Source organism: Schistocerca nitens, chromosome 4, assembly GCF_023898315.1.
Source record: "Schistocerca nitens isolate TAMUIC-IGC-003100 chromosome 4, iqSchNite1.1, whole genome shotgun sequence".
NCBI classification, from domain to species: Eukaryota; Metazoa; Arthropoda; class Insecta; order Orthoptera; family Acrididae; genus Schistocerca; species Schistocerca nitens.
The window spans coordinates 149,156,339-149,175,713 of NC_064617.1; the positions used below are offsets into that span (position 1 = coordinate 149,156,339).

A 19,375-nucleotide genomic window follows, 5' to 3' on the forward strand; every position below is an offset into this window, starting at 1 on the left:
GCAAAGAGGGCCTCTCTGACAGGTCCTAGGAGAACCCCAAAGGGGATGGTGTGCATTAAAGTCACCAAGCAACAGAAAGGCGTGAGATAGCCCAATAAGCTGGAGAAAGTCTGCCCTGGTAACATCGAATGACGGAGGAATGTAAACGGTACAAAGGGAAAAGGTCAAGTGAGGAAGGAAAAGGTGAACTGCAACAGCTTGAAGGTGGGTAGTCAGGGAGATGGGTTGACATCCTGCACAAGCAGCATGACTTCCCCATGAGATGGAATGCCGTCCTCAGTGGGAAGGTCAAAATGTACTGCGGAGAAATGTGAGAGCTCAAAGCGGTCATGAGGACACAATTTTGTTTCCTGGAGGCAGAGAACAAGTGGACGCTGCAATTCTAAGAGCAGCCATAAATCCTCTTTGTTTGATCGAAGGCTACGAATGTTCCATTGGAGGAGAGACATAATGAGGAAAGGGGGAGGAGTGCTGAGTGCCAGCCTCCAAAAGCTCACTGCTACAGGGTGCAGAGGCTGGAAGATTCTGCTCCAACACATCTACAGAAGTGTCGGCATTCTCCCTCTGTCAAACTGTGGAGTCCAGGGCAGAAAAACAGTTGGCGATGCACACCAGCAACACTGAGGTCAGCTGGTCGAGGGTATCACAGAGCAACACTGTCAAAGAGGATCTCCAAGTCAGCGAAGGAGAAGACCGTTTGCCTTTGTTGGACTTCTTGAAGCCTTTCCATTTGGCAGAGGAAGACTCAGATGTTTGTTGGCTGGAAGGACATAAGGAGTCTTCACAGGAGTATTCTTTCTGTCCTTTCTGGCCTGTCAGTTGTGTAGCAGGTGACTTTGCCCCGTGGGTCAAATGTTTGGAGGCTGGTTGCACAGCTGGATGAGGAGACAGCGATGCAACCATGACACTGGACAATTTCACAACTGCAGTACTGAATTAGAGGTTGCATATCTGCTGGTCATGCCCTCCATGGAGTGAGATGTAGCAAGAACAGTACTGTAAGTTCCAGATTGTAGAACACTGGGTTTGCGACTAGCCAGCAACTTACGAGTGTCTGGGTAAGGCACTTTTTCCTTCACTCCGATCTCCTGGACAGCCCATTCATCAAGATACATGGAACACTCTCAAGAAAAGGCAGCTTGGTCACCATTACAGTTGACACAGTGGGGAGGAGGAGGCAAATACTCACCCTCGTGCACATCCCTACACAGGTTACACATTTGGCCAGGTGTCGACAAGACATTCAAGTGTGGTTGAAACGATGACACTGGTACCAGCGCATCGGGTTCTGAACGTTCAGTCAGACTGAGATAACTTAATAGCCTACTTTGATCTTGGACAGAAGCACCATTCTATCAAAGGTGAGAAAAAAGTGTGTGTGGGTACTAAGGATGCATCTACCTTTTTCATCACCTGATGGATGGCAATGACACCCTGATCAGGGAGGTGCGTTTGGATTTCTGCCTCAGTCAAACCTTCAAACAGTCTAGTGTAAATAACACCACAGGAAGAACTGAGAGTTCTATGGGCCTCAACACAAACAAGATAGCAATGAAGAATGAAGCGGCAAGCAGTTTTGCTTGAGAATCAGAAGTAGTCTCCAAAAGCAAAGTTCCTTTGTGTAAATGAGAGTAGGATTTCACAGGGCCGGCAATTTCATCAACACCTTTCTGAATAAGAAACAGATTTACTGTTGCAAAGGACCAACCATCTTCAGTATGTGAAACCACAAGGAACTGTGGTGCAGCTGGGAGGGTCTTTGAATCAGGATCTTCATTCTGTTTACATTTGGTAGACATGGACTGTGAAGATGCTGATTGGCTCATTGCGAGAAAATCCCCCATGATTGCCAGCATCTCTGATGACACTTCTTCCAACTGGGGGCACCCGCCTTAGGTGATTGTCCATGTCTCAGGTCACACCTCTCGAACACCTGACAGAATGAGCAATCGGCAACGTGAGAAGGTAACAGCTCAGGCAATCACACCTCGCTGGGCCAGGCGTGTACCAGGGGGTACGTGCAAACCCTACCTGTCGACCCGGGCCTGGGGATTATGTGTTACCCAATCACCTGTTACATGTCAGATACATGGGCAGGCCTTCAGGAGTACTCAGGGAGGAAGAAGAAAAAGATAAGCCTCAAACGCTGAAGCAGAGGAAGGATGTGAGAAAGTAAATGAAGAATGGGAAAAGGAATGAAAACCAGTGGTGAGACTGTTCTTATGACAGCTACTGAAAATGCAGAACACATTCCCAAATACAATCCAGACATGTTCACCAAGGGAGGGGAAAAGGCATAGCAACAGAATAGACATGCGCACAGAAGGAAAAGCTGCTGCAAAGGTTGAGGCCCTGTGGTAGCCAAGCACAAACCGGCCAAAGACCGGAGAGCCCCATGGGGAAGGGGAGTTCCTCTGATGTACTGACACTGCGGAAATTTGTTGAAGTATAAGGCAGCTGCAACCGCAGCCAGTGAAACTTGTTGAGAAAATGACACACATCAGCTGCATTATTGTCCCATGTACATGAGACATTTACACCAGGGAGGACAATCAGCAAAGGCTTGTGGCCTCCTTGGTCACCAGACTTGTCCACTTGTGACTTTTACTTGTGGGCCCTGTTAAAGGGAAGAGTATACAAAACTAATCCACACACAATTGGAGAACTCAAGAACCAAGATTCAGGATGTCATCAATAGTATCACAAGAAAAGAACTGACAAAGGGTATATATGAATTCCCACAAGAGTGCTCACATGTGTGCTGAAGTGAACAGAGGATACTTTCAGCACACACTATGAAGGTGCGTAAACATAATCATATTGAATACTCTACATTTCATTTTATGTTCATGTGTTGACTTTATGGGCCAGTTTCATGTACCCTGTAAATTCCACAATACTTTCTGCAATGTGAAGCAAAGGTTACTTTGTGTACCCCGTCACTTAACCCTTTCCTGTTCATCACAAATGGTTCAACAAAAGAATGATTGCTAGTAAGCCTCCACTTGGTCTCGAATCTCTCTCACTTTATCTTTGTGGTATTTTTGCAAGATAAATGCAGCAAGAAGCAATATATTTGTTAACTATATTTGGAACATATGCTCTAGGAACTATAACAGTAAACCATACAGTGATCCTTCTCATCCCATCCAGTAAGTCTCCTCTGACCCAGGATTTTGGGCGACTTTCCTGAATTGTACCCCTTTTCCTAAACCTCTCCTGTCCTTTTCCTCCACCCCTTTTCCTTCCCCTTCAACTCTTCTGCCAGAAGAAGAAGCCACTGGCACCAAAGGTTTGCAAAAGTTTGCAAAAGTTAAACCTTTCAGTGTGTGTGTGTGTGTGTGTGTGTGTGTGTGTGTGTGTGTGTGTGTGTGTGTGTGTTTTCTCCTTCTGCCATTTGTTGAGTAGATTTTTTATGTATCAACTTACAGTCTGATTTGCTATGGATCACATACCAATGAACATTATTGATGTATTGTTCAAATGGAGGGTTTGTAGGTTACTTTCTTTGTTGGCAGATTATTTTCAGTGAATGTCAGTTTGGAATTTGCCTTTGCTGCAAATAGTCTTAAGTGGCCGTACCAATTTAAATTGCTCTGCACATGTACTCCTAGATATTTTATGGAAGAACTGCTCTCAGTGATTGTTCTGAATCTGTGTAATCATACAACAATGGCTCTTTCTGCCATTGTATATGCAATACATCACATTTGTTTATGTTGAGGATCAACTGACACTCAATGCACGAAGTGTAGATCCTCGGCTGGTCTTCCTGTATTTCATTACAATTTACTAGGATTGTGGCTCCTCTGTACAAAACATCATCATCTGCAAAAAGCCTCATGGAACTTCCAATGTTTTCTGCTTTGTCATCTCTATATACTGTGGAAACTAATGGACGTAAGGCACACCCTTGGGGTATGTCCAAAGTTACTTTTACATCTGTAGACTTCTCTCCTTTGAGAATAACATGGTGTGTTCTGTTTGCTAAAAAAATCTTCAAACACACAGTTGGTCTGATATTCCATATGCTCATTAGGTGGCAGTACAGAACTATATTGAACACCTTACAGAAGTTAAGGAACATGGCATCTACCTAGGCACTGGTATTTACTCTCTTCTGGATATCATGGACTAATGGAGTGAGAAAGGTTTAACACACAGTCTTTGTTTTTGAAATCCCATTTTGAGCCCTGCAGAGAGGATTTCTGGTGTCCAGAAATGACATAATATGTGAGCATGAAATGTTTTCCAAATGCTACAACAGACTGACATAAGAGATATAGGTCTACAGTTCTGTGTTTCTTTTTGACAACCCTTCTTGAAAATGGGAATGACCTGTGCTTTTTTCCAATCATCAGGAACACTTCACTCTTCCAAATACCTACGGTACAATGCTGCTACAAGACTCAATGTACAATCATATTGTTATCACATCAGGTGCAGTGGCATTCTCTCTTTTGAGTGATTTAAGTTGCTTTTCTACCCCACGGTTGCTTATTTTTATATCTGCCATTTTGTCATATGTCTGATGGTTTAAAGGAGGTTCTACCATGCAGCTTCTTCTGTAAAATAGTTTTAGATAAAGATGTTCAGTATTTTGGCCTTTTCTGTGATGTACTCTGTTTCAGTGCCATTACGGTTGCAGAGTGGCTGCGCAGATAGCTCCAGTCCATGTACTGATTTAACATTAGACTAAAACTTCTTAGGATTTATACATGGCTCTCCTTACACTAATTTTGGCTTCATTTAATTTTTGTTTTTCTGTGAGACTTTGGCTACATTTAAATTTTCAGTCAAGCTCTCTTTGCTTTTGTAGCAGCTTTCTAACATGGCTGTCAGACCACAGCAGGTCTTTTCCACCTCTCACAATTGTGCTTGGCACATACCTGTCTAAGGCATGGTGTACAATGTCCTTGTACTTTCCATTAATATGAACATTGTGATGGAGATGAAATTTTCATGCAGACTGTGCAATCAGAAATCCATTTCTTGTCGCTATTGCTAAGGAGAAAAATCTTCCCACATTTATTTGTATTTCTGTTTACAGCCATATTCAGTAATGCTGTAATGGCCTTATGATTAATGGTTCCCTATTCTATGCTAACTGAGTTGAAAAGTTTGGGTTTGTTTGTCATCTGCAGATCTAAGATTTTATGAAAAGGAAAGTTGCCACTCACCATATAGTGGAGATGTAGAGTCACAGACAGGCACATCAAAAAGACTGTGACAAATAAAGCTTTTACACACACACACACACACACACACACACACACACACACACACACACACGACTGCTGTCTCAGGCAACTGAAACCAAACTGTGAGCAGCAGCACCAGTGCATGATGGGAGTGGTGATTGGGAAGGGGTAAGGGGGAGGGAGGGGGAGGGGGAGGGATAGTATGGTAGGGGTGGCAGACAGTGAAGTGCTACAGGTTAAATAGAGGGCAGAGGAGAGGTGGGGAGGGGAAAGGGAATAGTGGAAAAGGAGAGAAGTAAAAAGACTGGGTGTGATGGAGGAATGACAGCTGTGTAGTGCTTTGAAGTCATTATCTACAAACAAATCTGAGACACAGCTATGGGCACCCACATGGCACCATCCTATGCCAACCTATCCATGGGCCATTAGAGGAATCCTTCCTGAAAACCCAGAATTCTAAACCCCTCACCTAGTTCAGATTCATTAATGACATTTTTGCAATCTGGGTTGAGGGTGAGGACACCCTATCCACATTCCTCCAGAACCTCAACAACTTCTTCCACAATTTTTTCACATGGTCCTACTCCACCCAACAAGCCACCTTCCTAGATGTTGACTTCCACCTCAAAGATGGCTATGTCAGTACCTCCGTCCATATGAAGCCTACTAATCACCAGCAATACCTCCACTTCGATAGCTGTCACCCATTACATACCAAGAAGTCCCTTGTGCACAGCCTAGCCACCCATGGTCGTCACATCTACAGTGATCAACAATTTCTCTTGAAATATACTGAGGGTCTCACTGAAGCCTCCACAGACTGTAATTATCCTTGTAACCTTGTACAAAAACAAATCTCCCATGCCTTATCTTTCCAGCCTTCCACTAACCCCCAAAGTTCCACCGTCCAGCCACAGAGGAGCATTCCCCTCTTAACTCTGTACCACCCAGGATTGGGTTTTTACTACCTCATGCCATGCCCTGAAATGAGAAATATCCTGCCCACTATCCTTCCCACCCCTCCCACAGCGTTATTCCACCGTCCACCGAACCTAAACAATATACTTGTCCATCCTTCCACAACCCCTGCTTCCAACCCCTTACCTCATGGCTCATACCCCTTTAATAGACCTAGCTGCAAGATCTGTCCCATACATCCTCCTACCACCACCTACTCCAGTCCAGTCACAAACATCACCTACCCCATCAAAGGCAGGGCTACCTGTGAAACCAGTCATGTGGTCTACAAGCTAGGCTGCAAACTACTGTGCTGCATTCTATGTGGGCATGACAACCAACAAGCTGTCTGTCTGCATGAATGACCACTGACAAACTGTGGCCAAGAAATAAGTGGACCACCCTGTTGGTGAGCACACACTGGCAAACCTGACATCCTTCATTTCAATGACTGCTTCACAGCCTGTCCCATATGGATTCTTCCCACCACCACCAGCTTTTCTGAACTGCACAGGTAGGAACTTCCCCTGTAATATATCCTATGTTCCCATAACCCTCCTGGCCCCAACCTTCGTTAGTCACTGTCCTCACCCATCCAGCCCCTTCCCTGCTCCCATTACAGCTCTACACAGCCATCATTCCATCATCACACCCAGTCTTTTTACTTTCTCCTTTTCTGCTATTTCCCGCCCCCCCTCCCACCTATCCCTTGCTCTTAGTCTAATTTACAGCACTCCACTGTCTGCCACCCCTACCATACCATCCCTCCCTCTCCTCCTCGCCCCAGCCTCCTCCTTACCCCCATGCAGCATTTGTGTGTGTGTGTGTGTGTGTGTGTGTGTGTGTGTGTGTGTGTGTGTGTCAGTCATTTTGTTGTGCTTATCTATGACTCAGCATCTCCACTATATGATGAGCGGCAACTTTCCTTTTCATAATATTGTTACATTTCATCCTGGATTTCCCATTGTTTGATCTAAGATATTACCTATGTGAGCCAGTTCTCTGGTTAACTGCCCAAGGTAATTTTTGGATAATGCATTCAAAGCAATTTCACATGATACCCTGTCCCTACTACCTGCCCTGATCACTTGAATCTCTCAGTCTATAGCTGGTAAGTTGAAATCCCTACCAAATACTACAACATGACTGGGAATTTTGCATGAAATATTCTCCAAGTTTCCCATCAAATGTTCCGCAGCTATTCCTCCATCTATAAAAGCATTCAATGATCACATTTGACCCACATTCAACACTTTTGTTCATCCAAATTATTTTACATTCAGATTCTGTATCAATCTCACTATATGATATCACATCTTTTCATGGCTAGAAACATGCCTTCATCACCAGCAATCAACCTATCTTTGCACTATACTTTCCAATCGGAGTTTAGAATTTCATTGCTATTGACATCTGGTATCAGACAGCTTTCTGTCCCTTTTACTAAGTGGGCACTGTTTAATGTGTATAAGTGAGACTGGTTTTGGAACCTTTCCATAGATTCTCCTCCAAGTAACTAGTACTATATTAACATCATCTTTCTCCAAACAGCTGTGATAAATATTATCGTGTCTGAAACCAGAATACATCTTACTGGATCTGAGGAGGAATATCTATACCTTAAAATACCCACATCTGCATGCCACATGTACTCCGCTACCCTAATAGCTGCTTCCTGTGTGTAGTGCACCCCTGAAGGGTGTCCTAAAATTCTCCACCCAATAGCAGAGGTCAAGAAATCTGCATCCAATGTCATTACAGAATCATGCAAGCCTTTGATTTAAGCCTTCCACTTTGCTCCAGACCAGAGGATCACAATGAGTTCTAGGAATCATGCTGCAAAATGATAGCTCTGTGTCCACCCTGTGGGTGAGGCCTGTTGCCTTCTTCAAATTATCCAGCTCCCTGTAGGAACTGAGGTTTGCCTCTGAACTCAGGTAGCAGGCATTATTCAGACCAACGTGAGTGACAAATTGCATGCATGTGTACTCAGTGTGCTCAATCACTACTGGTACAGCCTCTTCCACATTTTGAATAAGACCATCCAACAGGCAAACAGAGTGGTTATTGGACTTCTTCCATAATTGCCCACTATTTTCCTGAGGGTCTCTGTCACCTGCCTAACACGGTAAGTGATTTCACCCTCTGCACTTGTTGGACCTCTCAGGAAGATCGACCAGTCCCAACAGGTGAGATGTCCTGTGCTGGCTCAGATGTACTTTCAGTTATAGTCAGTACCTGAAACCTGTTTTTAAGATATAGGGGACAGTTGAATGACCAGTGCCCTCTTTCACCTTCTGTCCAGAGGTTCGTGACCCTGCCACTTTTTGCCAATCACCGTCAGGTAATTGTCGACCGGCTGGGATGTACTAATCAAAAGACATTGTGGTGTCAAGGATCCAAGCCAATGCTATAGGCTCCAGAGCTGCCAAACCATTTGTCTCAAATGCCGCAACACCGCCACAACCCAGGTCAGCAGCCTGTATCCTGTTGACTGTGTGCAACATAGCTTCCAGCTGTATGTCATGAGGCAGCTTAACTCATGGTGTGCTAATTACCCAGACTCTGTCCATCCAGTATTTGACAAAGAGAGAACATTACACATAAATTCAAACCTTTTCAAAACTTTTTTACTGTTGACACTCCACCAAATAATAAAGGAAAAAGATGTTTACTGCTTACTACATTTTCACTGTTCATGCTGTAGAATGCCAGCATTGGGCATGATGTTGCAATTTATTATTTCTCTACTACTTACTCCATTCACAAAATCTTTTTTGCAGACAGAATCCACATATACCACTGAACATACCTGCAAAATTATATCATTGTACAACACAGAGTTCAGAAGACATGATGTTATAAATATTGAGATGTGTGAAAAAGTACATTGTCTTAAAACTGAGTGCAAACTTTGCAGAAATGTGAGTTCTCAACACGGGCTGTATAAATATTTAAATTTTTTAAAAAAACTGTGTTGTACAGTAGTTCTCTTATGACTATCACATGTGGGCCACGAGAAAGTATGGCAAAATGTTACTTTTTAAATAGGCATATGGGAAGTGAAAAACCTTGTTTGAAAGAGACCAATAAAACTGGTATAATTAGAGTTTTGCTTCTTCAACTGCAAAGGATTTACATGCTTAACATCAAATGTTTAACACATTAGCTAATTTATAAAGGAATTACACATCTGACATTTTTCATACATGGGTGTTCATTGTTTAAAGAAACACATTTTGGAAAGTTACTGGTAGAGGATAATAGGGTAAAGTAAAATAGAAAGGACCAAAACTGATGAAGGAACTTAAAGTGGAACTGCTGAACAAAACATCCCAGAGGCCATGAGGTCACTAAAGATGAAGTACAAGCTCAGATTGAGTGAGGATAGGGAAGGAAATCAGCCGCATCTTTTCACAGGAATCATCCAAACATCCATGTTAAGCAATTTAGGGAAACTACAGAAAACCTAAACATAGATCACCAACCTCCTGAATACAGATGAAAGCCTTACTACCGTGACACCCAGTCAGTAACAAAAGGTTAAGTTGATATTGTTCTGTTGTAAGAATGCTTGTGGACTACTGTAACACTGAACCGGCACTATGTGTATAACCTGCTACAAATGGTGTGCTATTCTAGCCAAATGCAAGTTTTGAAAAACAGTTATTTAAAATTTGGATAAAAAATAATGATCAATAAGGAAAGTGAAAGGCATTAGCAATAGGAAGTAATCCAAGAGTATTTTTAGCAAATTTAAAGTTGTGACTGTTCAAGGATTATTATTTTAGTACATCAACCAGCAGACATGCAGAGGGATGCAGATGAGCTGATGTGGGTCTCACAGTAGAGTAGTGAGAAAGTTCTCACAGATGGTGCATGTGGGATGTGGTATTGCCAGACATGCTGACCCATGTGTTTTACTAGCCAGACTGCTTCAGTTCAGTTCTTATTCTGAGTCCAACTACCTCAAACCTGGCTTCTGCATTTCAGCGTCCTCTCAGTTCCATGTGCTTATTTGTTTTTGGAGTTCATGTTGGTCATGTTTGTGTCTTTTTCCATGCCTCTCTCTATTCTGTGTTTGGACTCTCTGCTCCCCCATAGACTGACCACATGCGAAGTTTGTGTTCCCCTTTCGGGACCTAGCTCAATGGTTTCTAGATCACGCATCCACCATTGGATAAAATAGTGGCCTTTTCACTAGTTGGATAGTTTTGTAGAATTGTCACATCAGTACAGATACAAAAGTGGCAACCTGAGCATTCTTATGCATGTAATGCTTTCTCACATAGCTGATTTATGGCCACCATGGGCTCACCATTTATTCAATGCTGGCAGGAATAGTGCACCTGCAGGAGCAATAACAACAGCTGCAGCAGGAGTACCATAAAATGTAGCAGGAGCAGCTGCAGGTGATGCTCAAACAGAATGCAAAAATGATCCACTCTCACGCCATACTGGTGGTAGAGCAGGCATCTGCAGAGCAGCCTCCCTCCCCCAACACCCCAAATGCCAATTGTCAGTTTCAATGAGTCTACACAAAGTTGGGAGAATTACCTGCACCAGTTCTTACTGCACTGCCAGATAAAGCGTATTGTTGATCCAGCCACTTCATTTTTATTCAGCAATTAGGGTTTGCATGAAGTAAGGCAAAATTGAAGCCCTCTACCAACCCTGAAAAGTTTACCACTGAGGAACTCTGTCAGTCACTCATGCAGTATTTTGGACATCAAACCAATGTGTCGTGGGCTCGGTTGCAGTTTAACCATGATCATAAATGACATAGGCAGTCATACGTTGTTTGGATCACCAACCTGCAAGATCTCTCAGGCAAGTGCCAGTATGAGTGTCCCCAATGTGCTACCTCATATGCAGACTTGCCAACTAAAGATGTGGTTGTCTGATTAGCACCTGACCCTAGGTCCAAACTAGGGCAGGGTCCTGTCTGAGCTTCGTTAGCCAAAGTTCCTCAGATTGCAGGATCACATGAACTTACAACAGCAGCAAGGAATGTCCTTTACGACAGTTGGCAGGTGGCAAAGTTGGATAAGTATAGTAAACAGCACCTGGTACCCCGTGGCTTTGGCCAGGTAGTCTTGCCTTTCACTGAGCTACCAGTAAAAGTGCCACATGAAGCATGACTTTTAATTTATTACTTCTTTATTACTAACTGTACTCACAACTCATTTTGCAGTGAGTATTCACATATGCCACTGAATCTACCGGCAAATTATATCACTGTACAACACATAGTACAGAAGATATGATATCAAATACTGAGTTGCATGAACAGCTGCATCATACATGACTTTTTAATTTATTATTTCTCTGCTACTAACTCTATTCACAACACATTTCCTAGAAAGTAGGTATGTATGCAACTGGATGTACCTGCATAATCATATCATTGCATGGCACACAGGTCAGGAGACACAATGTCATGAACATTGAGCTGAGAGAAAAATAAAACTGCAGGGCAAAATTTGCTAGAAGTACAGGTGAGATATGTGTACAAATATATGTCAAACATGTTAACGAGGAAAAAGAGATACCTAACTCGATTTTATACATGAAAAATGTGATATGATTCTCAGCAAAAGACTTGTCAATATTACTTGAGGAATTAGAACAGATTTGCAATTTTGTATTACTGAAAAAGGTGTACTATTCCAATACATAAACTTTAATTTGTTACCATTTAACTTAAGAGTGAAAGTTTTTTTATAACAAAAAATTAGGTTTCCTCTGCCTTTGCTATTTTCATTCTACTTCCTCTCTGTTGTTTTAACATGTGTTGGGCATGTTATTCACATTGCACGTGTACTACATGTTTGATTTACTTTCTATTTCAGAGAAATATACTATAAAAACTGTCAAACAATTTCTTAAACATGTTTAAAGCCTACCAATGAACTTCTTGGCAACACTTCTCCACCAACCCACCCGTGGTGGAGAAGTGTTCCCTAGAAGTATATTTGTAGGTTTTAAAAATATTTGATGAATTATTTGCATTGACATTTCAAAACAAAATACAAAATCTAATTTTATTTTATCAGAAAAATTGCCTTTGACTTTCATAATAAAAGGGTTGTAAAAGAATGTGATGTAATGACTGAAAATCTGTTATTAATAAACATCAGATTCTGAAAATTAGGATACAAAGATATAGATAAAGTTCAGTCTTTGATGCAGTGGTGAATGTACTACGTACCAATTGCTTTTTCTTGAGTTTCCATTAGTTGTGCCCAGCCTGCATAATACATGAACACATTGGCAGCTAAAGGAACATCCCAATCTCTTGTTACTCTAATTTTTATACCCATACTAACAGCAGCTAATTCTGAAATCAGCTGGGAGTTCTGTTGCAACTGCTTACTAATTCTGTAAGTTACAAATTAAAATCAATGGTCAGTTAAAATTTATCTAATGTTATATTATTTCATTAGATACAATATTTACATAGTAGATGCAGATTTCACCAAGAAATGACTTTAGTGTTTCATTTTAAAAGACAAACAGGTATTTAGAAAAATGATTGTAATAGTGTTGTTGTTGTTGCTCTTGTTGTCATCAGTGGTAGTGGTGGTGGTGGTGGTGGTGATGTGTGTTTGGTCCCTTTACACTGCACTATTCTAAAATATTGTAAGACAAGTGCAGTTAAATTCATGACAAAAATGTGTAGTCATTTAGTTCATACAAACTTAAGACAAAATAAAGAGAAGATCAACAGGGAGTTGACTAAACTGTCACAGAAGGTAAGCAATTTTGGCTGATCATTACACTAAACTTGGACAAGCCAACCGCTCTATAACTCACAAAACTCTGTAGTCTACAAGCTTATACCAGATCACAAAATACAACAAACATCTGAATCATGTACCATATTCATTTGTCATCAGCTAAAATAGAGGCCAGGTTACCATTTAAAATAGTGACATAACAATGTCACAGTCACCACAAAAAGGTGGACCTCCTCCTAGAATAAAAACTTATCAGCCACATGCAATATATCATTAGGAGATGGATAAAAGCCACACCTCTGTGACCTTACTGCATTGATCTCATCATTGACAGAACAAAGAAGAAGACTACCTCAGCTGGAAAGGTCTCTTTTTTCCAATGACTGCAGTTTATTGTACGTTACTTTCAATACATTTTCCTCATGCCAATACATAAGCTTCTGACTTGTTAGTGCAGTAACAGCTCATAGCATAACAGCACATTTCACCACAGTGTGTCCCTGGCAAGCTTCCTTAGCCTGCACCATCTTGCTCATTTTCCTATATTTAAATATTCTCTTGTACCTAGGGTACCTAGCAGAAAGCTAATATTTTCCTTGATTTTGTAGTGGGAGAAGAACATTGAATCATTAGGGTTTCTTTCTTTGCTGCACAATGTTCCACTGGCACCCCAATGATGGTATGTAAAGCAAAGCCTGGAGGTATCATACAAGATGAGTGCTCATTCACCTTCCTGAGGTACTCACTGTTTATGATGATCTAAAGAACAAATGTAGTTTATTATATGCTATGGATGCAGTAAACATTTTTCCTTAGAAACATGGAAACACAAAGTGAAATTTTTTGCATCCACAAAAGATAATCAAGAAACTCACATTTTATACAGGGTGTCCCTGGAGGAATGGTCAATACAGAGAGATGTTCGTTTGATCATGTGGACCACAATATACTTACAGCATGACAGAGGTCCTCTACATTTTACCAGACATGAGAGGAAATACCTCAGCCACACTTACCCCAATTGCAGGATTGGTCGTGGTAGTATAGTTAAATTGTTACCAAAATTGCTAGACCTTATATCATTAGATTTTTGTTTATGGGGTTGGGTGAAGTTTGAAATGTATAAACAAAATATTAATACGAGAGATGAACTGCTTCATTGCATCATGGATGCTGCTGCCCTCAATGCACAATGTGCAGCAGCAATCAGACGCGCAATGAAACATGTTCTCTGAAGAGTGCCCATATGCACTGAAGTTGACAGTGGGCTGTTGGGACATTTACTGTGAACTGTACAACAGTTGTAATGTGACATGTTTGATAATATTAGTGGTGAATGTGTTACAAACAAGCATTTTTCAGTTGATACTTTGCATAATACAGAAAATAAATAACAATGTACATTAAACATGCTCTATCTCAGAAACCTTCAGAGTGCAACATATTGACCATATGAAGTTTTTTGCTTCAAATGATCATTCTTATCATGTTTCTGAATATTGACCATTCCTCTAGGAACACCCTGTATGTGTAGTTAATAGTGATTGGTTTGGTTGAGAAACTCACAATGAGACATAATTCCATGTACCATACAGACAGGTTTCAATTTTTAGAGCTCACTTGACCATTTCCTTGAGATTTAATGCAATAATGGCAGGGAATGAAAATACAGTATGCAAAATTAGACACCACTCTTATCTTTAGCTCAACACAATGAGAAATGCTTGTAGGGTATAACATGCAGAACTGAGCTGCTTCACTGGCTTATCCACACATTGATTCCATTTTAACTCATACTTCAATGGTCCCTAAGGAACTTTACACACTGTGCGTCATTCAGTGTATGGTCATTAATGCCTACTTCTGGAGGTAGAAAGTCATTATTGTTTGTCTGAAACAGCATAATATGAGTCTTTGTGTAACTAAGACTTTTAGCTGTGGAGCACTTGTAGGGCTTTCCCATTGAGCTGTGTATGTTAAGAGTTGAGTTCAGACCTTGACTAGTATGTGTCATCAGCAAATATTACAGTTTTTGAACTGCCCTTTAAATCATTGATAGATCATTGATATATGTATTGATCACTGTGATGCTCCACTCAAAGGCTTCAGCAAGACTACCAAATACAAAAAGAAAGAAAAAGAGAGAGAGAGAGAGAGAGAGAGAGAGAGAGAGAGAGAGAGAGAGAGAAGATGAAGTTGTCTTGCTATGACCTGGAAGTAAATAATTACTGTTCAAGATTAGAATTACTTATTTCTACTAGCTCAGAAACACTTTCAGCACTCATTTTACTCAATTGTTGGCAGGGAGAGGTGTAATGGGCCTGACTGTACAACTTGAATGTAGGAAGGTATGTGTGAGAGTCTATGGGAGGAATTAAACTTTAAGGCAGGAAGACATGTAAAGCACAGATCCCCTATTTTTAAGCCAAATGGAAGGGAACATTCGGCAATTTTATACAGGATGGAGAAAAATTGTGTCAAAAAATTTTAACCTTGGATACCTGATGCCATTATGAACCAGAATTACTAATGATGTGTAGGTCAACAATGAACAATTTTTAAACTATGGAAACTTGGCACCATGTGCTCCAATTGGCCACGGAGTTGCCCTGTTGCCGGATGGTCTGGACAACACATGACTGCAAAAGCTTTGTCCAATGGTGTGAGGTCTGATGATCATGGGGGCTATGTCCTATGAGCACCACTGCCAATTACCCGGCAATCAAAGAGTTCATTTAAATATCCTTTCATAGCATGACTGTTATGTGCTTGTTGATTTTCTTCTTTTGTCTTACTTTTTCTTGATGATTAGTACAAAAACTGATTTTACACAATCCAGATGTGATTAAATTCCATTTCATACATATTTATTGTTAATAAACTCTTTAGACAATCAGCTTGTTTGTCATGAACAATTTCAGTTTAATATCACAGGACAGTAAGCTTCACAGGCTATTATTAGCCTATAAAACATTAGCAAACTACATAATTAAACATGCTGTTTTGAACAGAGCTTTACAGGCTTATGAAGAGTTTCTATGTTGACAACCTGGTGTGGACTGACTCCAGAACCTTACATGTGGGGTGCTCATTACAGGCTACCTGAAGTTTTGTGCTTTGCATGGCAGCCTACATGATAGGGTCAGGAAGCATTTTTCCAGGCCCAGACATGTAGGCTGCCCTGAACAGCATGTGCATTGTGTTGGAGTAGTATCGGCCTGCTATATGGATCTGCTCTGCACAGTGGCCTGTATGTCAGGGGCAAATAATAAATTATTTGCAAATTCCTGATGTGTAGCCTGCCTTGCATGACAAGCATGTTGTGGAAGTAGTAAAGGCCTGCTTTATTGAACTGTGCCAATGAGCATGGCTGGGGACAGGCTGAGATGGATAGAGGAGGGGATGGGCACACCAAGAGGAGGAGGAAATAGAGATAGGGAAGGAGGGAAATATACATGGGGGCAGGTGGAAGGTATAGATGGGTAGTAGGCAGGTGCAGAAGGAAGAGCAGGAGGCAGAAATGGGAAGAGGGAGGGGAAGCAGAATATGGCCAGATGGAGGGAGGAGGAAGATACGGTCAGAGAGGGAGTAGAAGAAATGAACAAAGAGAAAAGGAGAAGACGTAGAGAGTGGAGAGGAGAAGACAGACAGATAGAAGAGGGAAGATGAGGTGGACAGACAGAGAGAAGAAGATGTGAACACAGTGAGGACAGAGAGGGAGAGGAGGAGGTGTGTTAAATTATGTGCCAAGCACACACATGGGCGAAGCTCCAGGGAATATTAATACAATAGATAGAAAAAAATAAAATACACAAAGATAGAATAGGTAGTGGAGTAATTTTTCTGATCAAAAGTGGTATTATTATAAAATGGAAAAATACAGTATTTTATGAGAGGTAAGTTTTATTTAACATGTATGTGGATTCCCAAACCCTGAAAAGAATTTTCTGGAATTTAAAATTTTTCAAATGGCTAATAAACTGATCTAGCACAAGAAGAGAATTCTTCTTCAATAAAAAAAAAGCACCTTTCCTTCCCTTCTACACTCTGATAACCCATAATTTCATACCAGCATCATCCATCCAACTCTTGTCCTGTACGTGAACAACAGTTGGCGGTGTGTGTGTGTGTGTGTGTGTGTGTGTGTGTGTGTGTGTGTGTGTGTGTGTGTGTGTGTGGGTGGGTGCGCGCGCACGTGCACATATCTCCACTATATGGTGAGTAGCAACTACACTTTTCATAATATTGTTATATTCCATCCTATATTTTCAATTGTTTGATAACAGTGTAGTGCATTTTTTCATCTCCACTTGTTTTTATAGCTACAGTTTTGGCACCTTTCATGGCAACAGTTCTGTTACTCAGCAAATCAAATGTCAGAAGAGTTTTGTCCACATTCGCTGTTTGGCTTAGTGCCACGCTGGATTTCTTTTGATGTTGAATAATACAATGACTGAAATACTCTTGTGGAGTTTTCTGAGATATTTTGGTTTGGTTTGCATGCTAAATCCATGATGCTTCATAAACTTGTAGCACCAACAAATTCCACCCTCAAAGTGTTAAGTTTCATTGTAGTGCTAGCTTGCAAGCAGGTATTTGAATCATTTTGTATTAATTCCAACACCATTTTGAGGGTGTCCTTGAATCCATTACATCATCTTCTAGTTTTCAGTCCTCTATTTGCACATTTAGTCTTCCTAATTTTTTTCACCTCTTCTTTACTAGCCCACCAATTTAAAATTGTTTTTTCTGTTGGTGGAAGGCCAAAATGCTGCTCAGCTGCTTTTTTTCCATGTTGTTCTGCATATGCAATTTATAGCCCACATCATATGAATATCTTTTATTTATTGCCATTACGAAACTAATTACTAACAAAAATATTGTACTGTCATGTACAACACAAATCACTTTCAATTCAGGTTCACTGGCATCACAGACTGCAGTGACACATCATAGGCTAGACAGCGTTCTGGGTTTGTGATAGTGAGGCAAGAGGGAGACAGTGTTAGCAAGCTTGTGAATCCCTGCAACTTATGCTCATCGTATTGGTGCACTGATGCTGCCAGTTGAATCCAGTGTTACCAGATGGAGATAAGTTTTCCTGTGGCATTGAATATATGGCCATTTTTAAGACTGGCAGGAATTTTAAATCAAACACTGACCTTTTTATATTAATTTTGACTATAAGACACACTTGAATTTTGAATGCAATTTTTTGAAGAAAACAGTGTGTCTTATAGTCTGTAAAATACAGTAATAGGAAATGAGCTATCCTTATCTTACTCTAGTTCATAAGATATTGAAACAGGTTTAGAAGCTGGTACATCCTTAATGATAACTGAAACAGAACAATGAAAAATAGAGAGCACAATGATAAGGGAGACACTACAGCAGGGGTCAACAGTAGCAGCTACTGCTGCTGTATGAAAAAGAAAATAGTTTTTGTGTAGCAATTATGAATAATAGAAGAAGCAGAGAATAGTTACAAAGCTTTTATCAGCTGTGAAGAAAGTCGATGTTCAGTAAGAGATGTCCTGGATGCTGTAAGGAAGAGATAGATCGTCCACTGTTGAAGAACTCCTGCCTAGATTTGTGAAAGCTCAGTACATTAGCACTACACATCTTACAACAGGGCACTGGCAGCTGCCACTGGCAAATGAATCCTCTTTGAAGGAATGAGCTATCAATTTAAGGTAACAAGTCAGTTTCAACTTCTCTCAGAGCTTTAAACCAAGTAATAACTGGTAATGATATTTTGACATGTGTAGGTGACAGAGTTATCCTTTGTTCTACATGGTAGTATCATTGTGAAATTATGGAGACACTGCTTCAATGACTGTAGGGCCAGTTTAAGACCCAAGTGACAAAAGCTTCCACTTGTGGTGCCAAGGTAGGAGTGGTGCCAGAGGCATCACAATTGTAAGATTTTTGTATAGGATTATCACAATTAGTAGAGAGCAAGAGGGAAAAGGGAAGGGGACAAATGACAAGCTATTTTTGTGGAAAAATATTCTCAAAGTGGTCCTGAATGACTGACAGGTGAAAGAGCAACTATCAAATTAAGTAAATCACAACTTGGGGATTTGGAAGATAAATTTTTAGGCCATATTATCAATAGAAGTGGTATTACGCCCAATGCAAAGATGTTATTAGTTATAAGTAAATATCCTGAGCCACAAAATAAGATTCAATTAAAAGCTTTTTAGGTACAGTAAATTTTTATTGTAAGATTGTAAATGGCCAAATTATAAACGCTCCTGAGTTGTGTAATTTAACTAAAGCTAAAAGAGACTAGAGGTTGACATGTGTCCACAGGGAACATTCTGATAAAATTCAGAACTGCTCACGTAATGTGCCATTACTATTTCGTCCAACTTTCGTGTATTCTTTCTGGATGTATACAGATTCATCAGTTTTTTGCCCAGGATGTGCTATTTTTCGTATTATTGAAGAACATGTTTTGGATGGTATTGTCCA

At 40.8% G+C, this 19,375-nt stretch overlaps 1 protein-coding gene across 1 annotated transcript in view; it reads right to left on the reverse strand.

Moving 5' to 3' along the window:
- The window catches only part of LOC126252791 (putative aldehyde dehydrogenase DhaS), a 196,872-nt gene that overhangs the window by 101,550 nt on the left and 75,947 nt on the right, over positions 1–19,375 (reverse strand). Inside the window, exon 3 of the mRNA XM_049953727.1 lies at positions 12,370–12,539. Within this exon, the coding sequence (XP_049809684.1) occupies positions 12,370–12,539 (170 nt within the window). The remainder of the gene's footprint in view (positions 1–12,369; positions 12,540–19,375) is intronic.